The sequence below is a fragment of the Hippoglossus hippoglossus genome, chromosome 12, assembly GCF_009819705.1.
Source record: "Hippoglossus hippoglossus isolate fHipHip1 chromosome 12, fHipHip1.pri, whole genome shotgun sequence".
Lineage (NCBI taxonomy): Eukaryota > Metazoa > Chordata > Actinopteri > Pleuronectiformes > Pleuronectidae > Hippoglossus > Hippoglossus hippoglossus.
Window position 1 is genome coordinate 8,633,745 of NC_047162.1, and position 26,189 is coordinate 8,659,933.

Here is a 26,189-nt window from a genome sequence, read left to right on the forward strand (position 1 = left end):
CTCAAGCTGTCATTCAGTTCAAAGGATGGCAGCCAACCGGACACAGTTCTGATTAAAGCAAGGAGGCCAAATGTCGTGATAAACAAGATTTAACTACTATTAAAGCTACTACTAGTTATGTAACGAGAGGCATTTATTTGAAAGGGACAATAAAGTGCATCAACAGAGTAGAGGAGATAAAATCCTTCCTGTGATCTCCTTGTGTTGTTTCCTGAGAAATTGATGACTTGGCAAAACAGTCACAGATAATTATTTCCTATCTCAGAGGCAGAAGATGTTATTAGTGTGGTCATTAGCCCCGTAGCTTTGATACAGTATCAGCATGCAACATTAATTGGCTACTTGTGCCGTGTACATCCTGCCTGCAGATCTCGGTGCTGCTGAGGCATCAAAACAGGTGGAACATAAATGGCACAGCATGTGCACCTCGGAGTCGTGACGCACCCCGGTACTTCTAAAAGCTGTCATCCATTTTGTGGGCAACGATGACGACAGTGGCGAGAGGAGTAGGGGGGGGGGGGGGGAGCGGCGGGGGCCAGATCTCTTGGTGGAAAGGGCCATCAAGTGGCCGGATTTTGAATTGCACCCCCTTCACAGTCAGCCGCTGAGCTGAGGTGCTCTGTTGAAAGGAAAGCGAGCAGGGCTGCTTTCCTTTGAGCTGGAATGGTCATGCGTGAGGGGGCCCTTTGAAGCAGGCTCGAGGTGTCATTTTCTGCTGAACGACACGGGCACAAAGCACTCTCCTCAATAGAAAGATGAGCACGAATGTAATGGGAAATTGTGTATTGAGTCTCTCAATTCTGACTAATATATTAGAAAATAAGGTAAAATCATACCTGACCGACCTCACAGATTGAAAAGCGACCGTAGTGGCTGTAAGTGACACCAGGGTCCTCCTGTTTCACTGGGATATCCTTTACAGGCTCCTCCACTATCCAACCCCCTGTAACGCCACACTGCTGCCTTCCTGAGAAACTGAAGAAGTCCCGGGTTCTGCAGGTGCCAGCGAACGGTGCTTTGTCCTCAGGTCAGAGGTCTCACAGAGGTGAAGGTCAATCAGAATGGAAGTCGGCAGCGTTTCGGTTCAGGGTTTCTCATAAACTCCCTTAGATCGCCCGACCCTGAAGAATGAGGAAGATGAGGTGGGTTTAGGTTAACAGAGCATGGAAGTTACAGCTTAATTCCTGTTAATCATTGCATTAACTCACATAATTAATGATTGGTAAAATACTGAAACTGAATCAAATAACCTTTTTTATTCACTACACTGAGCATTTTGCTGATATTGTGCACTTCAAGTCACCACAGTTTCATCCCAGTAATCAAAGATCGTTTAGTTTTAGATTCAAACGTTTTTAAAAGATAGAAAAATTGTAAAAAAAATGAATCCCAAAATAGATAATCAGCAAATAATAGAAAAAACAATAAACAAATCAACATAAATATTCAGGTCTTCCCTGAAAAAGCTGCCTTTGTACTTTACATGTTACAGAAGACTAAAGGAGTTGTGTAAATTTAAGTAACGTAAGTGCTGCACTAATATACTCTCATAACATATTCTCACTAAACATCTTAACGTTTTACGATTGAAAATATGAAAATCTGCATAAGATGAAAATATCATTGGTTGCAATAGATGCATTTAAAACCACTTTGGAAATATGTTGCTTATACATTTGTAACGCATATTTGATTATTTACATTGATTTGGTAAATCTAAATTCAATTCTTAACTCCATTGATTTTACCTCCTTAAATTTAGACTCAAGAGTCAGATCAACAAGTGGTCTACATTGAAACTATGTAGTGGTCAACTCTTTATAAATGGAATTCTGTCCAGATGTCCTGCAGCCATAGGTATCTGGACCAAAGTGCATGGTCAAAATGAGCTAAAAAGAAAAGCAAAGTTTAATGCTTGTTTTTTTTCCACAACTCGGCAGCAGTTGACCTTAAACTACTGGTGAATCAATTATTAACCACTAACAAAGCTATTAATTAAAGATCCATTATAAACACAATGCTTATCTTCACTAATCGCTGTTTCATTAACAGCCACGCGGTGGTAGCAAAGATGTAGCTGCTGATCCTGACGCACAGTGCCCCCTGCTTTCCTGTGTGTGTGAATGTGTGTGTGCGTGTGTGTGAACGTCAGTTCCCTCTTGTAGTCGATTTTCAGGACCGTCACCCTTAGGAATTATTTATATGTTGCTTAACTCCTCTTGAAAGACATTTCTGAGGATTAAAAAGTTTAAAAGAAAATATTTCGAGTTCTTGAACTTGTCAAAAGTAGAGAGAAGTGAAAGTTGAGTCTCAGTTCAGTGACACGACAGGAATTAAAACCCGTTCATTCAAGGAGCGCAGGCTGAGTGGGAGGGTCCGCGCGCGTCCTCCTGCACCACTATTACGCACCGAAGTTGCAGCGCGGCACAGAGGTCATCACCACTGCCAGGGTGGATTACTGACAGCACCCAGGTGACTGCACCGATGAGATGATCCTAAAACACCACAGGAGTCCTCTTCTGCTCACCGTCACCTGCATGTGCTTCTCGGGGGGTCTGCTCTGGTCCTACCAGGAGGAGGATGCCAGTGACGGGTAAACTTTGTCTGCGCCGAAACAAGACCGTGGGGGGACCACATGCGTGTGCAGATAAAAAAAAAAAGTGCTTAACTTTGCTCCAAAATGTTTTTTCTCCACAGTGACGAGTGCTCTGAAAATAACATTGCCACCACAAAGTACCCCTGCGTGAAGTCGACTGGAGAAGTTACGACGTGTTACAGGTAGTGTGAATCTGCTCTTGGATGCTGCATCATAAAGAGTGTGACATTATTAAGCTGCTAGTGGGGGACGTTCTGTGCCCGTGAGAGTGGTTCAGAAATGTGTCTGCAGATGATGTAAAATGAGACCTGTCATTTATCACCCAGAGCTATAACGCTGTTCATGTGGTGCTTGGTGAAATGTTAGTGGAACAGTTTGGAGCTTGTTTAATGCTGGGCACAGTTCTGCCTCATGGAGCACTTAAAAATAAATGTAGCCTGAGTGGAAATCACATCAAGTCTTATTGCCTGAGGCGGCTAATGAATTTAAAGACATAAAAGGAAAATTGCAAAGGCTGGTAAACACCCCCCTGCACTCCTTTGTGCATGAGATTAAATATTTCCCAATGAGTCTACTCTTGGTCAAATAAATATGAGTTTGCTTCCAAGAAAGGCGAAACATCTTTTTTTTAATGAGGTAATGGCTTTTAATGTGTTGAAATGATGGGCTTTCTGCGGATGAATGGACCAAATGGGGATTTTCCTCTTAGTCGCCCATTGTGACGTAAAGGGATCATAGCAATCTAAATATCCACAAGCCCCCAGATTGGCCTGTTATGCTCTGACGCCACCGGCTGTAATTATGACAGTTCACAGACACAGTGGACGCTGCAGTGTGGCCGCTCAGCAAAAACTCCTGTCAGAGGCTATGGATTAAGTTGTTAGAAACTAATCTGTCTTCATTGCAAGTAGCCGCCTCTCAGGCTTAATGAAAAAGACTTGTAAATGCAGTCTTTTTGAAAAACCACGCAAATATCTTTGGGATAACTACCATGCCATATTCCCAAACTGAAAAAAATGCCTTAAAAGGTTGAAAGTCTGTGTTTGAAAGCTTTAAATCTAGTAAAGAAGAAGGTGTTGCATGATTGAAACTAACTTTTGAAGCCTGCCATTATGTTTTGATAAGCTGAAATAAGAAATTCACATCTCTGCAAACATGATTTCGTATTTGAGTTTTCCCTCTTGAAAAAAAGTTCTGAAACTTGAGTTTTGAAAGGGCAAATCTTTACTTTGAAACTTTGCTGACAGACACCTGAACTCCGGTTGCGGTCTGTTGTTTCAGAGTTGAGTTACTGACACCCACTTGAGATTCGCCCACTCACTTGCGATCTTTAGAATCACATGGGGCATTTCAGGCAGGAGAGTTTCAACCTTTCTGAGCTTTTGTTTTCCAGTTTGGGGAATATGGTTTATATTTAGACCTTAAATACCCCCTAGTTTTGATGAGGTGTGACATTTTGATGAAGATGTTTGGAGCAAAAAGTTTGCGATGAGGGCCAGACAGTTTAATCAAGAGCAGAAGATCTGCCATTCCACATCTCTCCTCAGGATGTTCTTTTAAGATGCACTATTTTGAATGATTGAATTTTATCTTGAGCGATTCTCTTTGTTTCAGGCACAATGTAGGAGATGTACTGTAGCCTTTGGAAAACTCTACTTATTCAGGGAACTCTTTTCGAACATTTTTGTCAATGATCCTGATTTACAGCAAATCTATTTCTGTACGAGCTCTGCTAGGGGAAAAAAACAAACAGGTGGAACTCATTGTTGAGTTTCTCTTGTGAAACGTCTTGTATGGGCTCTGTGAGGTTTCATCTCCGCCTAACTGCCGGTCACGGTACAAGCTCGTAGTGACATGGCGTTTGATCTTCCCATCTCAAACACCATCTCAACATACTTATGTTGGTTTAAGGTTATTGGCCGCACCCGCAGGTATTTCCCACAATGTTTATTTAAACAAGAGGAACTGTTTGTGCAGAGTTAATATGTGGGTTCACAGTGTGAGCTGATGACCGCCCGGCTGTGCTGTCATGGTTCTCAGAGAAATGTTGTTGTGGTCCCCAATAAATAAAAAAAATCGAATGAATGATGTGAATTTGACGAGAGGAAGAAGATGTGTCATTTAACGTCAAGTATGCAGGAAATTTGACCCATCCGTGAGTGGTGAACACACACTAAGAGCACCCGGGGAGCTCCGACAGGGAGGTGAGGTGTCTTGCTCAAGGGCACTGCAGCGGTGGATGCTGAGGGAGGCGACCTTTCTCTAACCCCTTGGCTGCCCACGTTTGATGATTATGGCGTTTGCATTCTGCAAGTTTTTGCAGTTACATACCTTCGAAATTACACCTTGGCAATGACTGAGATGTAGTTCAAAGGGAACCGAGCGTGATTTTAGTTGGCACGATGCAGTTGCCAAAGGAAAGTTTAGGCTCATGGCATTCATCAGGCGCTCTGTGGAGTATCAATGTGCCGACACATCTCAGAACATTTTGTTTTTGAAAAAACAATTTCTATAATCGTCGTTGCTTGTACAGACAAGGTCTATGATTTTGATGATATGTGACATGGGCCCTTAATAGTCCAATGGCCCCCTCTTTTTGTATGCCAGCTATAAACTTTAAAATCTACCCAATTATAAAGATGATCTGTTGATATTCATCATTTTTAAGTGCAATATCCATTCTGTGCAGTAACAGGCTACTTTTCTTTTGTAAAGTATTTACTAGTCTCATTTTTTTTTTTATCAATTTGCAGTTTTTCAGATGTGGCACTTCTAATTCTGCACTTCTTTTGTACAATGACCACAAAGGCCTTCCATTGTATTCTATTCTATTCTATGCACATGATATTAACAGTGCCTTCATTGGGTGTTTATACAGAGGTTGTGGTCATAGCATTTAGTAAGTCTGTTATAGTTCTGAACTTCTGAGTTTAATTAATGCAAATATCACCCTGGTAAATATTTTCTGCTTGTCTGTTGATCTGCTTAAATTAAGTACATCACAAATACATCACAATTGTTATGATTATAGATATAAGTGTAAGAGTTTGCATTTTCTCGTAGTTTTCGCTGTGTACTCCAGCTTGCTTCTAAATTGCCTGTAGGTGTCAATGTGACTGGGAGTGGTTGTTTCTCTCTGTATGTTGGCACTGCAATACGCCTCGGGTGTGGCCCACGTCTTGCCCAATGTCAGCTCCGACGAGCCACCATCCCACGACCCCCGAAGGAGGTGAATTGTGAGGATGATGGACATAGCAATTGTCCTGTTTTGATTTTTAAAGCAATAGATGTCATGAATGTGCTTATTTGCTCTCTTCCAGAGTGGGATGAGAAGATTGATGGCACTCTTATGTCTTGTACAGTAAGAGCCTTTGCCAGGAAACCAATCGGAGAGTTTGGAAAGTCACTGCCCTTGGCCAAGAACTATTCCAGTACATAACCTCCCACCTCTTACACTTGAGGTCTTGTACAGATTAAACAAACAAGATATGACATGTTAATTAGTGGGTTTTAGAGATGCTGGCAGGTGGATTCTGTTACCTTTGGACAGAGCCAGGTTAGCTCATTCTCCCTATTCCCCCAGTATCGATACTAAACTAACAGGCTGCTGATTTTAGCTTTATATCTGACTAACAGATGTAAGAGTGTTGATATAACTCTTGACAAGAAAGATCAATATTATATTTCCCTAAAAAATGTCAAATAATTCTTTAAAATAAGGCTCCATTATTACTTTTTTAACATGTTCAAAGCATTGAAATTGAAGCCTAATGGGAGAGGAGAGGAGAGGACCTGATGATGGACCTTTTGAAACAGGCCTCCCTTTCGTCATGGTATGCCACAGTGTGCACTCTCATCCTCGGAGCATCCGTCAAGTTGTGAAACAGCCCCAGAGGAGACACCAGCGACCCAGAGGGCATATGTCACAGCACGAGAGAAGTACCAGGGCTTCGGCGGACTTTGGCCACATCTGTCTCACTGCCAGCGCAGGCACCATCCTTCTCTCGCTATCTCTCTGGGTTCTTTTATCCTACTTGGGTTCTCGTGTTAAAGGCCTAGTGTGTTGGCATTCAGCATCTTCAGGCTTCACAATACGGGGACGCTGGAAGTCAGTCAGAGTTACGGGTGCTGAGAGAAAGTTCATAGTATATTAACATGGCCAACAACATTTTACACCTGTTTTAAAACATTTTACGCTGAAACAGACGGCAAACACCGACTCACTGTATGTCAAAGCTGCAGCTGTCTATACTCCATCATGCTGTATAAGTTACGTTGCGCATTTGTGCATCAGATAGTCTACAGAGAAAATACATTGACTCTTCTTAAAAATGAAAACAAACCCTATGAAAATGCCACTATGCCACTCTCAGAATGTTACCCGCTTGTAGTTACACTCCTTGGCAGTAGGGGGTGCTTCGGCCACCTGAGCACCCCCTACTTTCAGCATCCTTGTCACAATTCTTAATATATGTGAATGTTCGCAGTCTGCACAGTTCAATGTGCTCAGCGTGAGGGCCTGTGCAGGGTTCTAGTTGCTCTTTAATCTTGAACACCAGCGATTGCAACACAAATGCTTTGATTAGAGGTTTTGATTAACAGGATAAGGTGTTTTGTTTAAATTTGGCAACACCGCCGGTGCTACGCGGTCACTGCTGTTGCCTTTCTGCAATGTGCCTCCCACGGATCAGTTGAGCAGGAAAGGCTTGTGTGTGTAAAGTATTTGATTTAGTTTCTGTCAGTGTCTCTGGTTTCTTTATTGGTTTGGCCCTGCTGATCATTGCTGGTCATGCTAACCATGCTCCTCTTCCGCACATTGTCTTTTTTTCCAAACCGACTGAAAACATTAATCCATCACTTTCTTGGACCAGAGAATTTTTCTTTCTGCGGCCCTGTCTCACAAAGGAGGATTACCGAATAAGTTGGACGAGTGTAACCCAGTAGAGGCTTTTCTTTTTTTTATTTGAGTTCATGGTCTTTATTTGAGTCAATGCTCCAGTTGCAGTTCCAGGCTTTACTCAGCAGTTTATCCAGCTAACTTCATAATCCTCGCTTTGTAGAGACAGACCCCCTGGGGGGGAAAGTACTACCTGACACCGACTGTTAGCGAAGGGCAAATCTTTTCTGGGCTTTCGGCTAAGTAGCTTTATGAATTGGCAATGGAGCGTGGCAGAAACAGACATCTATGGAAATAGTTTTTATGCCGTTCAATAAATATCCTTTTACACAGTTTACACAGAATGTTTTTTCTTGCTGCTGAGATGAACTGTGATACGTAATCCGCGATGAGAGCCAGATCCAGTGTGTTAACCATTATAGCATCGAGACGCATTAATAACCTGTGTTTATAACTTTTCTTAGGTGACAAGAGGGTACATGAAACAGTGATTACATTAGTGTGATTTATTAGGTATACGGTGACGGCCCTTACCTTCCCTGTAAGGGGAAATGCTGCTCTGGAAAAGAAGCAGAGCACAGGCGGAGGGAGTCTTTCCACTCCGCAGCTGTAACAGTTAAGACATAAATGATGTGTGGCATGTGTAATTGTTGCTTTGTTATTTTTCCAAATAATTGTGGTGGTACCAGGCATTTTGTTGTGTTATTCACCCCTTCCTCCCCTTTCTGCGCTGCTCCCTCCTCTACAACTCTGGAATTTAGGACAAACTCAGATTTACGCAGTGAGGAAACTGAGGATAGCGTTTCTCCTGCCCCCCAGTGAGACGGGATAGCCATGATACTTCACATGCACTGGGCCGACACAGACAGCAACATTTGCGTCCTGGAAAATGTCCCCATCACCTCATTCCATTGTACTGCATTGCAATTTATCCCTCTATCCCTCACTTTTATTTACTCATTTCGTGGATTATATTCCAGAGAAGCGAGAGATTTGAAATTTGTCAATAGGATATAGATTTTCCATGTAAAACCAATAATTGATTTATATTGTGACTCCATGTTAGGGTTCACACACAGTGGGGGGTGCAGCTCAGTTCCAGAGAAATGATCACTCAAGTCTGGTTCTTCGACTTGGCCACGAAGAGCTGCAGACGGTCTTGTATCCATGGTTCTCAAATCTGTTTTTCACATCACATATAAATATGTTCTGCACCTTGGAATGACCCTCTCAGCTAAATTTATGTTCCTTCTTACAATTCAGAAAGCTTTCAACATGGGAAATACACTCTTTGTTGCCATAGTGTCGTCCCTCCAGTGATCGTCGCTCCATGAAGGATATACTGTGGCACAGCTGAAGGAGTTCACCAGACTAGTTATTGTTAGACATTTCCACTGTAAACGTTCTGGACCGAAAACTAGAATGAGTCAAGATTTATGGGCACATCATTTATGAGTCGCATCTTTCTGGAGAATTTCTCGGTGGAAAAGTTGTAATCCAAGAAAGCCCACATGCCATTATATAACTACAATAGGTTGAGTCATGGGCTAACATCACATCTCTGTTTGATGTCAGCATTATTTCCCAAAAACTACTCAACAGATTTCCACTGAACTTGGTGTAACGATGTTACATATGCCAGGAGAGAACCTATTCAATCTTGCTGTGGATCTGACCGAAAAGGTTTCACTTTCTTTAACATTGTGGGATATGGTGTTTTTAATTTTTTATTTTCACCATTTCTCAAGAAATAATTCATTGATCTTGATGGTAAAAGAACAGGCATATTCCGGGAACTTATAAGAATCTGGGAATTTTGGTGATTAAATGTGAGTGGGCTGTTTGGCGCTGGCAGCGGTGTGCGCTCTACTGAGTGTCATTCTACTCACTGTATGTTTTGTGCTAAGGAGTTGCATCGCTAAGGAGAACCTTTCTGGGAAATGTGTCAACCAGGAAAGCCTCAATGTTGTGATATCACTACAATTATGTCAGTTGATTCATGGGAACACATATTAAGTGGGGTTATAATAGGTTCATTATCTCTGCCAAGGAGGATATGTTTTCATCTGGGGTTGTTTGTTAGTTGGCAGGATAACACAGAAAAAACCTCCGCTGATTTCCTCGATTGTGGAGGGGTGTGACATGACCCGGGGAAGAATTCTTTCAACTTTGGTGCAGCTCCAGATCAGTGGGAAGATCCACATCCTTTTCCCCCCTTCTTTTAACAGCCATTCTCGTTGGTTTGTTTGTCAACAGTAGACTACTTTGCAAAAACTAAACCGATTTCCGCAACTGAAGGATGTGAAAAAGGTCAAGAAGGAACCCACTGAAGTTTGCTATGGATCTGAACAAAGGGGTGGAGCCAACATTTATTTGTTTCACTTTCTTAGACATTGAGAGATCTGAGGTATTTTGACATTTTCACCAATTTCTCAGAGAAAAATGTATCGATCCTGACGGCAAAAATCATGTATATATGGAACTGATATGTGTGTGAAATTTAGTGCAGCTTGATTGAATTTGAGGGTCTGTTGGCCGTTATCGGAGGTATGCGCTCTAATGACTGTCATTCTAGTTTAACAAGAGGCCAAACTTATATTTTCCAAAACTTTCTTAGGTCATTCTTAGGTTCGAGGTGAAATCCCATAAAAGAATGAAAACTCATTCCTGGAAAATATTACTTTTATCCTGAGACATTCTCTATAGATGTTTTTTCTTTTATTACTTACATGCACAATTATCAGCCCCCTGATGTTAATACTTGATATAAAGCAGAGTTAGGAGGCTTGATTTACTTGTCAAGTCTTGTCTACTTGTTTGTTGATGGAAAAAAACTTTGAGAGATTCTGGCAGATTTCGCTATGGCACTGAAGCAAACCATTACACTTGCTGTAGCTGTTCCTCTGCTGTGATCCCTGTTCTAACGGTTTCCTCTTAAAGGTTTCCAGAAACACGGAGAGTAGGTGCCAAAGCAGGCGCATGTTTGATTTATTAGAACCCAATCTGTATTTAGACAGAAAACATTTTCTTTAGATTTACTTTAAACCACAAATTAGCCACTGTAGCTTTTTGCATCTAAAAAGACTAAAAAAGATGCATCATGATAAAGTGAATAAGATGTCTGAGGAGGGAGCATGGAATACATCCAAGCTGTTTCTCAACAGCCCTTCCAGGGAAACAGAGTTTATAAGAATGAACCGCTGTCGATGCAGAATCAGATAACGCTGCTGACATTCATGCCAATCAAAAATACCTGGAATAGTTACTCATAGCTGGTATCGTTTCCCAGCAGGATGAGTCCGTCAACTGTAGCAGCACAGGTAGAGCTGAAAGCTTCACTATTACATTAGACCAGCAGCTCTATTATTAGAATACAACACACGTTTGCTTTTTCCAAACATGTGCTAAATAACTGACATGAGCATAAGACTGCGGTCAGATATGTCCCATAATTCATCACAATCCAAATGTCCTCCAAGCAGAAGACATCAACATCTGTTTTCTATCAATCCTCAGAAAGGAGGCTGTCAAGTGAAGTGGTTCTGCTGTTTACTGTACACTGGATTCAAAGCGTTTAAGTGAACGTTTGCTGTTACTCATTAATGACAGCTCCCACACAGTTGAAGGGAGGCCGGCTGCCATGAAGGCTCCTCGTCTGTCTGTCTGACGGAGGCTTAAAGTGATTATTTCCAGTGAAAATACTGATGGTAACTTTTTCTTTTGGTTGATTCTTAAACATGTCAACAACTCTCCTCTTGGTGTCAACCTGCTGCAAAGCGGTGAAATAGTTCAAATGGATCAATTTGATGAATCACAAGCAGATACTAATGAACATGGAGTCACTGTTACCTTACACGTGTGCATAGCTTTCGAACATATCCCAAACTTAGATATTTGCAGCACTTCCTGTAAAAGCACACCAGTGTTTCCGTTGACTGAATCCATTCGCTTGTTTTAATAATAGTTTTTATTATTGTTATTATTGCAGGACATGAACGTACAATTGGTTCAATTCCATCAAATGCATCTTATCCACTTGAAAGTGAACAGGATGTTTTAAATGTTATTTCAGCTTCTCTGGGATTGAGCTTCATGGCAGCTTTAACCCTCCTCCATGCATTTAACTGAAGAAGTGAGCTTAATGCTTTTACTCCATGTTGGGCATTGATTTGTTCACTTTAAAACAATATTATACTTTCTTGTTTTTTATGCACTTCATCTCCTGGCTCTACCACCACTAGTTTTTTAGGTGCCTCTATAAAACATATACAAATTTTCAGGTTTGAGGTTTTGCATTCCACTCGTATGTGAGAAACATCATCAACACATGAATTCTCCAGATATTCTCCTGCTGTATTCTCACATGGCCTCATTTGGACATTATCCAGAGTTTTTTCCAGGCAGGAGAAACTCTGGAGAATGTCCACAGCAACTGACTCGAACATGCTGCATTACAGTCACCTCTGTAATCTCCGGAAATGATCTGGAGCACCTTATGTAACTTTGGTAAATTGGTACAATCACCTGTGAGAAGTGTGTAACTGACTGACAATTACAGCTTAAACCGTCAGAATCAGGCCAAACAAGTTCAAGAGCGATGCTGAACCATAGATCAGCGAAAAAGACTGAGAAGTCATTGATAACCAGTGTTTATCTCCAATATTCATTAATGTGAAGAATTCTATATAGGGTTTGGTTTATTTGTTACAGCCGCAGCTCTTCTGGTTCAGGAAACCGGGGATCGTGGGTGATATCCACCGTTCAGTTGTGTGGCTGCAGAGGGCGCTGTTGCTAAGTAAAAGTTACAAAGTGTTGCTTTAAAGATGGACATTAAAAGCACGCACTTGGTCTCTGTCATATAAGATGTGTGCAAAATAAAAAAAATACACAGAACTCATGTTTAAATCTAAGAAACTGTTCCTATCGTGCAGAAAGAAGAGTTACTCAACCTTGGAATTTGTTTTTCACATATGTCTCTTTTCCCGTCCCATAGAAATCTCGTTAATTTTGATGTTAATAATTCATGTCACATATGCCCCAGAGCCAGACATTAGCTTGTCACTTTAAGGCTTCCGCACTTTGCACCATTTTTTTGAGTAACAGAAGTCGGGCCAACTGACTGGCTCATGAATATATTAGTGAAAAGTTCTCACAGTCGCTGCTGAGCTGTGGTCTGAGTGGGAGGAGACGGCAGGTTTTTCAAGTCTGATACCCATTCGTCATTCACCTTTGCTCCCGTAGGGGGGGATATTTCACAAAGCATCCTAATAGCAAAATGTCATTGTGATTTTATCATCGATGAGACGTGAAGTGGCTGTTTAAACACGGCCTCGTCAACAACTCAGCTGATGCACCCTATTAGGTAAGAAATGAATCACCGTAGTTTTTCCTTAAAAGCACAGAGGAAGACACAAGTTATCATGATGAGAGCAGGGGAGGACATGTTAGTGTTTGGGAGCATTCCTCAGTGACGGATGTAGAGCACAAGCAGCAGCAAACATCCTCTGTCTCCCTCCTCTCTTATTTCCCTGATGCGGTGGCCTCCATGAATTAAAGTGGTACGTCAGAAATATACAGATGTTGATAAGTTCTGTTTCAAAGATCAACAAACATGATTCTTTCTCACTTAGAATTAAGAAAGTTTTTGTCATCTTGTTTTCTTTCTTACACTCGTAAGACGTAATCTTTTTAAAATTGAAATCATATTCAATATTTGACCGTTTTCAGTATTGTTGGACTGCTGGGAGCGTAATTTGGTTTCGGCTTGCTACAGATGCATCTTGCCATCTGTTTCCACTTGAAAGAAGACTTTCATGCAAAACAAGCCTTTACCGGAAAGAGCGTGCACTTCACATGCTTAATAACGTGTCCAAACGCCTGTAGTCATTTTATCTGAGTAGTTTGGTGACGGTTGTTTGGAGGATTTTGACCCTTTGTGGAGCGAATACATAATTAAACGCTGTATAGTAGAAACAAGATGTAGAAACGAGGACTGAATGTGAAAAGAAAACCAATATTCTTGTAGAGGATGTCCACAATGTGTCGATTCAAATATATTATGATTTTTAATCCCAGTAATTTCATATGGCATAAGGGCATTTGTGTTAACATATGAAGTGGTTTAAGATAAAAATGCATTGCATTACTCAACTCGTGTTCTGACCTTCAATATCCATTTTAAACACATGCTAAAAGTATAGTACATGAATTGAATTGTAAGATTGATTTGATGCCGGCTGACGTTTGAGACCTTGTGGTGCCTGTTTCACATCCATCTTAATATTTTCACATTTACCTCTCAAGAGATTTTTTTAATTTCTTAAAAAGCACTCTTGTTTATTTTGGCTGAGACTCATTCACCCATCTGTGTTATGTTGTTTCTTTTTCCATGGAGAGCTGCAGCGTGGTCACGCTTTTGGTCGAACTGTGGTTTTGCAATGGTTAAGAGATGTGATGATATGCGAACCACAGGCTGTGGTTCTTTTTCTACTCTGTAGAGACAATCTTTGAGACAGTGCACGAGTTGAATTCAACATGCTATCAGATTGTACTATTAGTAATACTAGGAGTATTTGTAGCGTCAAACAGGAACTGCATGACGAGTTAATCAGCTAATTGAGGGCAATGGGATGTGTGTACAATTTTAATTCGTACTTTTTTATTTTTTCATATGTGATTGTAATTCATCGCTGTGCCACTTAAAGCCTTCATTTATCCTCCCATTAAAGAATAAGCTGCTAATTTATCAGCCCTGAAGGACAGCAGTTAGCCAGAGGAAATGTTGGACTGCAGCAGTCACCACACAGAAAAAGACTCCTTCTAAATTGTAAACAGCTGCAGCATTCAACATTAACATCACATTTTTTGAAAAGGGCCGTCATGTTCGGCGGTCCTTGGCAGCACAGATGTTGCCCCGTCCGTTGAGAATTGTGCTCGCATGCTGCTGAATTTCAATATTTGGGAGTCGGCTATAATTCGGTTAACGATATTCGCTACCACCACCACCGTCAGCGTGTTTGTCCACCTGTCAAGACCGCACCACGCTGCAGTCGTACAGCTACATCGTGCCAGTCTGGTTCAATTACTCATTTGTCCCCCCCCCCACCCCCCCCCCCCCCCCCCCTCACCTTGCCTTCGACTTTCTGCTCAAGAATGACAAAAATGTTTTATTCGTGAGGAAACATGCACATTAATAAGAGTGATTTTAAATTGAAACCCAAGTTAGCCAATGTGGGTAATTTTTATGAGCAGTCCCCAGACAGAATATTACATTTCACTACATGCAGGTATTAAAATAAAACCACGAAACCTCAAATGGGCTAACGTATGTCACATCTCAGTTACCTTGCACACTCTGTGTCATGAGAACATATGAAACAGATAAAGAATGAATATACAGTATCTAGATCAATATCTGGGAATAATAATCTCCAGCTATGATACAGCCCCAGGACAAGGATATCAGATGTATTTAAAGAACATCTGGTCACCTGGCAGAATGAATGACTCACTAAATATGGGTCATGTTGCTTAAAAAGCAGAACAGAACAATAAGAGACACTATGTCTGCGTCTGCATATCTGAGATGCCTGTAGTTTTTTACCAACTCGTAGTCTCTCCTCAAAGATTTCTGCCATTGATGAAATTTCTTCCTTGGGTCTTATGATTGTCTAACTTGAACTACTGGGTGCACCGCCCCCTCACAATTTCCTTCGGTAGTGCTCCGTTTTATCTGTTCCGTGAAAACATCATTATAATGTGATTATTTTATCTTTTGTTTCTGCCAATCGGTCCGTTTGACCTAAATCTTGAAAACAGTGGAAAGTGGAAACCAGGACATACTAGTCAAACACCAAAACGATCACCTGAGCTATGAATGTCATAGCTCTACTCATCACCAGCACAAAAAGGTTTCAGTCACTTCTCGTAGCTTCATGACACTTCATTTACTTCTCCCATGTGTGACTGCTGATAAGACTCTCATAACTCTGCAGCTACAGAACTGTATTGATCGCTCGCACGTATCGACTGGAGGCCCCATTGTCATGTAACCTGAAAGGATCGAAGATTGAAAGCCCTTTTTTCAATTTACAGCACTTTTTCTCATTTATATAGTTCTTGTAAAATCATCAGGAGCAGGTACAGACACGGTCGACCAACTCTGACTACAGGAAGGTCTTAGCCGAGAAAAGAGGAACATCTGCTCCATAGATCTTTATGAATATTATTGGACTCCATCTTCTGCACCGGAATGAAAGATATCTGACATAAACTGTCGATTTTAGTTTACCTTTCTGGAGGCCAGTTCTTAAGGGACCAGTTTCCTTTAGATCCATTTTTACATCTGATTTTTTTGGCATCGTTTGCATATAAGGCTGTTCCTATTGCAGGCATTCTTTTTTGTGAATGTAATGGGCTGTTAAATCTGTGAATAAAAAAACATAGGAGTTCATTTTCAAAGATTCTTTTAAATATTTCAAACATTTCATTTCCCTGATGTGGAAGTTGCACGCTTTCACAGTAACCTCAGTGTTGGAAGGGGATCGGTATAAAATCTGGGTTGTGTCCAGTAGAATGGTTTGAGTTAGAACCACATGGAAGGGCTGATGATGGTTTACAGTAACAGGCCGCAGACAGCCCTGCTCTGTATAATTTCCTGAGGTGTCAGTGTCAGAAACATCTCATATACCTCTGCAACTTGCCCTCAGCTTTTAAATGAAAATGTAAATGAATGGAAATGTGAGTTTCTCGACTGAAAATGTAGCAAAGAAGCAGATATGTTTCATTATGGATTACTTCACATTTTGGAGCATGTGGTCAGAGTCAAATCTGATTTGTCTGAGGCGGCTACACCACTGAAGAATAGCAACATAAGAGAGGCAGGGGCTCGGATTGCCTCTTTTATCGCCGACAAGTAGCATTTTGGCTCAGGCTATGTGCAGAAGGTGAGCAGAGCTGAAGTGCCTTTGCTGCTGAGCGTCTCATTGAAAAGCTGGCATTTTTTTAAGTGACCCGTTTCAGCCATTGTTCAGCTGTCATGTATTATAGCAATTTTTCATTTCCTATATGGCTGCGTATTGATTAGACAGACAGGTCAACTTGTTTTCTTTTTTACATTTGGGCTGTTCATGCACTGTGTCACTGTGAGAGTCTCTGTTAATGAATAACCCTGGAGCAGGCATATAGTCAGACATGCTGGCTGTATCACACTTCTCAATAGTTTTAGAAAATGAATAAGTGTCAAATTTTTAAGTAATCTTTGGTAGACTACCAATTGTAACAATGAAAACTTCCTTAAACGTGTGTCCGTGCCGTGTAGCTCCCCACTCCGGCAGCATATTTTCCTTCTTCTTTCACATTTATCTGATTGTCCTGTTACCGTCACAAGAGAGAAAATGAAAACAGACGGCAAGAATTAAAAACTATTAGTGATGTTAAATTGAGTGATGCATATTCACAGTTTTTTCAAAACAGACCAGCTTGTTTGTTTTACATGAGGGGCCTTACATCGGGGGGGGGGGGGGGGGGGGGGGGGGGGGTTATGTCTAAGCTGTGTGACTGTAACAGGCAGGGAACTCAGAGTTCAGACAGTCATTAACCAATAGGTTAGTTAATGTACCATGTTAGTGATCAAATGGGACACAATTATTTCTCTGGCCAGACATAAACATATACATGTTTATATACATACATGCACATATATTACATATTCATACACATATATAGATATAGATATATATACAGATGTATCTAAACAGGTACATATACATATACACATGCATATGGACATATTCACATACATATACATTCATATATCCAACATATATATACACATGCACACATTTATAAATTGTTTTCGCACCCCACACTTGGGACATGAAGTGGTATGTCTTACTCAAGCTCAGGTCTGGGAGTTTGAGGGTTCTGCACAGTATTTTATCTGTTCCTAGAACCACTTCCTCTAATTGTCGGTGGTATATGCCATGCTGGGGCCTTTCCTTCCATGATGGTTCCTCTTCCTCCTCCTCGTCATCATCATCATTGGGTTTCTGCTCTCTGAGGTATTCACTTATAGCAGCTCATCACTTGGGGCTATAAATATATACTATATATGCAATCACCCGGGATACAGATAGAAACATAATTGCAGAGAACAGCTCATTTTACCCTCTTAGATTTTCAAGACGTCAGTAGAGGTGGGTCGCGCAGTAAGTCTAAGATCCGTGACAGGGTCGTTGTATGGTCAATGCTCCCTTTAAGCTCCGTGAAGTTGTTTTGCATATCGATATTCAGTCAGACGAGTGCATGTAATGTGAAAGGGGTCACTCGCAGTGACAAGCCCTCTGGGAGTTATCTCATCTGCTGAGCCTCTTCATCGTCATTAGCTTCACTGTTTCGGTTTTATGGATTCCAATGGGTCAATTGCATTTTTAGGTGCCAAATAGATGAGGAAGAGTGCTGTTGTTTCCTCACATTTTAGCCAAAGCAGTTTGAAAAGTTGATAATATGACAGGGGCTGTGTCTGGCAGCTTGTATTGGAGATCTTCTGTTCCTTATTGGCCTGAACATTGTTACTGCAGCTTGACAATGTTTTTGTTTCTAATTATAAATCCTCAAACAGCAACAGGTGGGGAAACTCAATGTTGCATAAAAGATGTGTTGTAAAAAATATCCTTATAAGTAGGGAACAATGCTCTGGAATATCTGCTTTTGCACATGTATGAGACCTAATGCAAATATTCTATCTGGTGCCATTATTAAACATTTACCATTTTATTTGTAGAAAGATTGTGCCAGTGAAAACGTGCCTGTTCTTTCCTTGTGTTATAAATTTCAGTGTGCGTGTGAAGTTCTTGAACAGCTGAGTTGTTGTTGGAACCTGCGATGTGTGCAATGTCCCTTTAGTCTTCACGCTGAGTTATACTACTAAGTACTTTGGGATTATTATGCTATAACTGCTTCCAATGAACAGATGTCAAGTTGGAGAATAAAAAACATATTTCTCTAAACATTGTTTACCTTTTCTGGCATCTCCAATTTATACATTATAATTAGTCACGATAATTTTTGAGATAATATTGCATAGCTTAAGTAACTGCATAGAAAGGGGAATGTGAGTACATCATGAACCCTCGTGCCGTCCTGTTCTGCATCTATTATGACCAAAATAACTTACTTTTCCAATAGGGTTTTGGGGTTTTTTTCAGCCCGGAGACGTGAAAAGCACAAAAGTATGCAGGCATTCTGAAAACATACCCTGCTTTGTTTTTTTATATGTCTTCCTATAAACCCGTTCTCCTCTGGGGGGTTGTATTTTGGATACGGCGCCGGCAGACGTAACTGTCCTTCTTAATATAACTCTCTTAACTTTATATCCTGTTTGTAATGTCTGTGTGTGTGTGTGTGTGTGTGTGTGTGTGTGTGTGTGTGTGTGTGTGTGTGTGTGTGTGTGTGTGTGTACTGGCCTGGGACACATTTTGACATGTTGCACTTTTTATTTCTGAATGACATAATGTATAGAAATTCCAGCAAGAATGTCAAAAGCAGGAGGCATCACAAAATGCAGTGCACCTTTCTTGAAATTGTTTATATTACACTGGGGAGACTCTGAATCTGCAGAGGGAGTGTGATGTTTTTGCCTCTGTGCATGCGTGCGTGTGTGTGTTTGGATGAGGGCGCAAAAAGTACCATGACATAAATCTGAAAAATGTAAGGTGAAGACATTTTTAAGGTTAGAATACGTCTGCAGGAAATGAATGTAAGTCAATATAATGTCCGTAGAAGTCATGGAGACGTGGCTTTGTGTGTGTGTGTGTGTGTGTGTGTGTGTGTGTGTGTGTGTGTGTGTGTGTGTGTGTGTGTGTGTGTGTGTACAGAATGCAGGCCCTTGAATGTAATTTGTACGGTTATATGAGAGATTCAACATTGCTGTACATTATGTAACACTATGAATGAACGTGGCATTCACACAACAATGTTACCTAAAGTAGAGTGGAGCCAGGAGCCACTCTGATGGTGTGATTGTGACTGTAAGTAAATACAGTTTCTCATGTATTCTAAATGACTCAGTGAAATGTATGTAGACCTTACAGAGTGAGGGGTTTTAGGGTTAACACTTGCTTTAGGGTTAGAGTTTGAGCTAGGTTTAGGTGAGGGTTAAGTATTTAGTTTTGATGGTGCTCAAGGTTAGGGTGAAGGGAATGCATTATGCCAGTGAGTGTCCTCACTAAGATAGAAGTACAAGACTGTGTGAGCCACATTGTCTCCTGTATTGTCTCATGTCATTAAAAACAACACTCAGCCAAGTGATTAGCCTTTAGTCACACTAAGTCTTCCCCCCATCCTGAATTTAAAAGAGGTGACTGAGGGGATGAAAGAGTGCTTGTACCTGCTTGTCTGAACAGGGGCGAATCTGAACCTGGCATTAACCTTCCTGTCTTTTAAACAGGTCAGATAATTGCTGCACTCCTGTTTTCTTACTGCTCAATTTCACTATATTGGTTAGTGAGTGCTTAGCCTTGTTGCTGGGGTTTCCAATGACAATGCATCCATTTACCTTCACTCTCTGGGTTTTATTTGTTAGAAAATGACGTATGTAGAAACACAGTTATCATTTTAAAATGTCCTATCAATCTATTTGTTGGGTCTTATCTGTGAAGATTCTCACTCATCCAGGTCAGGTTATTTTTTGGGGGAGTTGCGCAAGTGTAGTCCAACAAGTTCGACATAACAAGTCTAACATGGCAAGGCCAGTATCTTATGTACATGTATATACAACCCCTGTATCTATCTGTTGTGTACTGAATGCACGTACTAGTACACCAATGAAATCCATGATGACGATAACATTTAACTATTTTGGTTTGTGTAGTTTCTTGACTTCCTGTGATCAAAAATAGATTTTCTTTATTTCCTTACAGTTTCTTTGTTTTGACATTTTCTTGAATCAAAGCTGTTATATTGTGAACCGATGATTTAGTCACACTGAATTCGGCATGAGCATCAGGGTGAGTGTAGCAGTTGTGTCCTCTTTTCTCTGGTGTGGAATGCAGACATGTTGTTGTATCACTGGCAGCGATGCTAGACAAATAAGCCTCCTCTGAGCTGTGTGTGTTGTCTCACAGCTGTGTGTGTGTGTGTATGTGTGTGTGTGTGTCCGTCAGTTTTCTAATTGTTTTCACTAAGCATGCTACAATGTGATGAAGACAACCCCCTGTCATTCTCAAGCCCTTTTATGCGTCCCCTGAATAATTCTCCTCCACTTTAGCTTGTGTGTCCATGTGAATTAGCGTGTTTCTTTACGAGGCAGAGCCAGACCAGACTGGCCCACCATGTTGTTTTGAGGAGGGGTCCTCTGTTTATAAGGTAATTAGAGTGCTTATGGTTCAACCCGGGTAACTGAGGTCAGACTAATCTACGTCTAGATGTCAGAGGGGGTGTGTGTAAAATGATCTGGATCACTGGCAAAGTTAAATAACCTTTAGGGTGAAAAAGGCACAGGTGGCAAAACACTGATTGTGTGTGATGTCCTCACCATTCTGCACAAGTGCACGACGTAGTGTGTGTGAAGTCAAATGTCATCCTACAACCTGGTAGTATGTGACTATGTAAACCACGCTCATTGGTATTCTTGCAGAGTGTCATGGAGGCTTTTGGGATATCCTTCTGCCTTGTTCTCTCACTCATGAATATGAATGCAATCCACATGTGTTTTGAATCTGTTTGCTGATTTGCATTAAGTTCATGAGCAGCTAACAAGCTCGGCACAGGACGACTGCATTCTTCGCTGTTGTTGCGAGCCTCTGTGGTCCCTGCTCAGCATGGAGTTTGTTGTGTGATTTGAATATTATTGTTAAAAAATGATTCATCTTTTGTGGAAGTATTGTTAGAGCCACGAAGAGAAATTAGTGTCTTTGCTCTTTCTTTTCGGCCCCCATGTGTGGCAGTGTGGAGACTGGTCTGGATCTGAGCTGTTTCTGCTGTTCAAACACTGTGAGAGGAGCTGAGGTCGACTGCTAAATAGCTTTTGGGGAATTAAAGCCAGATATTGATTGAGACAGTTGTTTAAATCAAGGCAAAGCTATATGGAAATACATATCCTTTTCGATTGAGGCATTAGTGAGCCTGAGCAGAGGCTATATAGAATTTATCCACCTCATAGACACGGCATTTGGCCCTGACCATAGGAAAGCATTTGCATTTTACCCCGAGCAACTAACAGTTACCATTTCAGAAAGGTGTGTTTGGCATCATTGCAGCTTTAACTACATTACCATGTCATGCCCTTGGAAAAGGATCTGTGCACAGCATGCAACATGGGCCAATAACATTCCACACCAATCATTTTAGTATGTATTTTCAACTGTAAAGATTTAGGTATATTGTAACTTCCATCTAGATCATATAGCTATTAGTACTGATAATAAACCAATACGCCTTTGAAAGTTTCAGACGATTGTTATTGTCCAAGCGATTTATCGGTCAGGCTCCAATAGCTACACATATGTGACTCTGCATCTGATTTGTGATAAGTATGTAATGAGTCCTTATGTTCACATAATTGAATTATTTCTGAGACCCTCCATTTCAAATTCTTGACAGATTTTTCTGCTTCCAGAATATAAATCATGTAGTTTGATTTGAGGTTATTTATCACTTCAGCGCCCCGACCGTCAGACATGTTGTTTTAACTAAAAGGTTCTTTAATCTCTGCAGTTTTTGGACACGTTTATTTCACAATACAATTCAGGTAAAATTAGGTTGAATGTCATAGAGCTAATAAGTTTTTCCGAAACGATAATTTAATAAAGTTTCCGTTCAGTAAAAGTGAACTCAGGACACAGATTTGGTTCCAGTTTCCATGGGACGCTTCTGCCTCTTTCATGATCTTCTGGAGACGGACATGGATGTTTGTTTTCTCACGATTGTTCGACTAACTCTGGTTATTTTGCTAAGCTGTTTATTTGCCATAATTGCCTTCTGTCCCCGTGGAGTTGTTATTTTGACATGAAATATTGGGTCACACAGGAAACCATCCTCAGATCTACTCTCTCAGGGTGTCCAAGCTGTCGCATCTCCCCCCCACAAACACCACAACACAAAGTGCGCTGAAAAGTGATTAACATATTGAAAGAGGTTTTCCCACGCTGATTCATTTTACAGTACAGTATCTTTGCCCCATTAAAAACATCTTGTACCACTTTGGTTGGTGGGTTTACAGCCACATGAGACACTGTTCTACTTGAGCAAATGTGAGTTAGTATGTGCTTTTAAATATTCCTAAAGTATTAAAATTAAAGTAATTGTCGAGTGTAGCCTATTCCCGATAATGCAACTTTGTCCTACTTCATTATGGCTGCTCTTTACTCTTGTTAAAGGGGGCGGGGTCTAATGTTACCTGCCTGCTCTGACTGGACCAGTGGACCAGTTCCAATTGTGTTATTGATTACTTTAAAAAATATATAAAAAACAATGTGAACATGTAACGCAATGCTTTTTTTAAATGTAGTGGAGTAGAAAGTACCTACACAGTATTTGCTGATACTGTATATGTAGTGCAGTGAGAAGTACCTGAAAATAAATGTACTTAAGTAAAGTACAGATACATGTAAAATGCACTAAAGTACAGTAACTTAGTAAATGTACTTTGTTACATCCCACCACGTCCTTTGAGTTTTTCTGATTGAAGTGAAAGGGTCCAAGTGATATATTGCATGTGAATGTGTCCCTCTGTCAGTTGTGCGAAAACCCCCTCGTCATATCTAGAATCACACAAGTCCCACTCTCACTCTACCTCACCCACACACACACACACACACACACACACACACACACACACACACACACACACACACACACACACACACACACACACACACACTGTACCTGCCTTGCTCTCATATCATGGAGGGCCTCTCGAGTGATGATTATTCCTCCTTTACCATAACTACAGGAGCTGCAGTGTTGAGTGTCATTACATGAGATTGTTGATAATAATTCTTCGGTGGGAGCCTGCAGTTGAGGGAGGGGGCTCCTTATTGCCCCTCTTCAGGTAAATATTCAGTTCTGGGAGTGAATAAGTGCTCGGCTGCTGTGTATATCCTGTAACCTTCAAAATGACTTTATAAGCAGTCGACTGTACACGGTAGAGCCATTGCATTGCAGCGATGCAGAGTCAGTGAATTATGTCACTCTATCAAGATTATATTTCTGTAATGATGTCATGTCTGCAAACAGTGCAGACTGGTCATTTCGTTCATAAATAAATTTGGAAATAGGGAATGGAGAAACTGAAACTAAGTGATCCTTGGTTTCAGAATGTAACACTGTACTATAGGCTATACTCTCTTTCAGTTCCCAGCTTCTAATCGACCATTTAATGTACAGATCTCATAAATCAATCAGTAGTTTGTCTTCAGAAAACAGGTTCTGCTTTTCTTACTTTGCCACAACGTTCATTAAAACTCTTACCATGCATATCTTCTCATGTGCATGTCTGTATTTGTCATATTATGGGTGGTGTTTCAGAACAGGGATGTTTTTCCCCTCAGAATGAATCAGTCACCTTTTATGACACAGCGCTGATGACAGCCAGTGGCCAGAGGAATATGTTTTTGGGTTGTCTCTGTATTTATGTATGAATTAGAGTAAGTCTTCTTTCAGTAAGTGATCTAGACTGTTTTTTCAGACCTGGGTGTCAGTGAGGGATGAATAATAGCACATGATGATGTGAGAGATTTTGCTGATAAACTATTGCATCGGTACGTCATCATCGTTGAGATGTTATTGATAAAACTTAACACAGATGTCTGAGGAGATGATGAAACTGATTTGAAAGGGAAACTTGTTAGTGTATTGCTTCACATTGTCTCAGATTGTTGTTTTTCACACTCCCTCGCACACCACATGCAAAACTTCAAATTAGATCAAATCTGAGTGCAGATGTATGGATTACATTGGATAAACTGAGTGTAGGTAAACAGGAAAGAAAAAGACATGACAGACAATGGGAAGTAAAAGAGTGAAGTTGATGACAAGTATTCTGTCAGCAGTGAATGATTCAAAAGATAAATATTCCAGACAAATTAGAAACGCCTGTTCATTCAGAACCTGATGGGGGATTTTACAGTAACTGTAATTCAGTGTCAAGTCAACAGACAAGAACCAACATGCAACAGCAGGATAGACAGCTGTGTGTGTGTGTGTGTGTGTGTGTGTGTGTGTGTGTGTGTGTGTGTGTGTGTGTGTGTGTGTGTGTGTGTGTGTGTGTGTGTGTGTGTGTGTGTGTGTGTGTGTGAAGTCTGGCCACATTCAGTGTTTTCCACATTAACACAATCATAACAAACAAACCAAATTACCGGATCTCAACAAATTCTGCAGATCTTTATTCATGTTTCGTCCATCATTCTACACATTATGTAAAAATCTTGTAGATATTACATTAATGTTCCAGTATTTGGGATTTTCCTCTTACATGCATGTCCATTTGATCTTTTACAGAAAGAAATGTTGCAAGGGCTTCAAGTTTGTGTTGGGCCAGTGCATTCCTGAAGGTAGGAGAAACTGTTTGGATGTGTGTCCTGTGATTATTTTCTCTTTCTATTTGTTTTAACGTCACAGGCGGTTTAATGGCCTGTGACAGGCTTGAAAAATTAAAACCGTCTGAGAGATACTGATGAATGTCAGCCTCACACTTGTGTTCTCTTGTGTTCACACTGATGAAATCACTAATCTCTTACTGCAGATTTTGACGTGTGCGCTGGCGCCCCCTGTGAGCAGCAGTGCACCGACCATTTCGGTCGGGTTGTCTGCACCTGTTACCCCGGCTACCGCTATGACCGGGAGCGCCACAGAAAAAGAGAGAAGCCCTACTGCCTGGGTGAGACCTTGTGCAACACATCATCAAGATTATTTCTCTTACAAACTACATGCTTTAATTAAAACACACATTTTATTATTGATTAATTAATTGATTGATTAATATAGAAAAAAACTATATAACACTCTAGAGGAAAGAAAAAGTGAGAAAGCACCACCCGTCTCCTTTAAGGCTCGTTTGCACATCTCAGATTTATATGCTTTACTTTATGTGCAAATTGGTTTTAGCATTTTAATGGGTTCTCTTGATTGACATTTTGTCTCTCCCTAATTTGCTTGCTGTCTCCCCTCTGTCTCCGCCCGTCACTGCAGACTTGGACGAATGTGCAAACAAAAACACGACCGCCTGCTCTCAGGTCTGCATCAATTCTTTGGGGAGCTACAGGTGTGAGTGTGAGACAGGCTATTTCCTGGAGGAAGATGGGAAAACGTGCACCAAGGGGGAGAGAGGTGAGGAGACGTTCTCTCTTTATTCCGAAGCACATCTGACTGTGATGCAGAGCTGACCACACATTGTTATTTCCTCGTTGGTGTGTGTGTGCGTGTGCGTGTGTGTGTGTACAGTGGAGAGAGAATGGGGTACTGCACACACAGACACCTGGTAGTCATTACACATCCCACATCCTTGTGCCTGTCAGAACAGCTCTGTCTCCCAAACATACGGCTGCCCCCGTGACTCCCGGTCTCTTCTCATTTGCTGGATGCATTTGAGGAAAACATCCCAAATGGTCCAGACGAAAAGTCAAAACGTCTTTTTTTTTCTTCCTTTAACCCCGTATTCAGTTCCCAGTGAAGCAGACAGAGGCTGCAGATTTGCTA

At 41.0% G+C, this 26,189-nt stretch overlaps 1 protein-coding gene across 3 annotated transcripts in view; it reads left to right on the plus strand.

Annotated features, from left to right (window-relative positions):
• The first annotated feature begins 2,018 nt into the window (after positions 1-2,018).
• ccbe1 (collagen and calcium binding EGF domains 1) overlaps positions 2,019-26,189 on the plus strand; it is a 34,073-nt gene continuing 9,902 nt past the window's right edge. Inside the window, exons 1-5 of one of the 3 annotated variants that reach the window (XM_034602986.1) lie at positions 2,019-2,593; positions 2,698-2,778; positions 24,993-25,045; positions 25,237-25,371; positions 25,683-25,820. In XM_034602986.1, the coding sequence (XP_034458877.1) occupies positions 2,490-2,593; positions 2,698-2,778; positions 24,993-25,045; positions 25,237-25,371; positions 25,683-25,820 (511 nt within the window). In that variant the 5' untranslated portion in view covers positions 2,019-2,489. The remainder of the gene's footprint in view (positions 2,594-2,697; positions 2,779-24,992; positions 25,046-25,236; positions 25,372-25,682; positions 25,821-26,189) is intronic. The other 2 variants (XM_034602985.1, XM_034602987.1) reach the window with 2 other exon arrangements.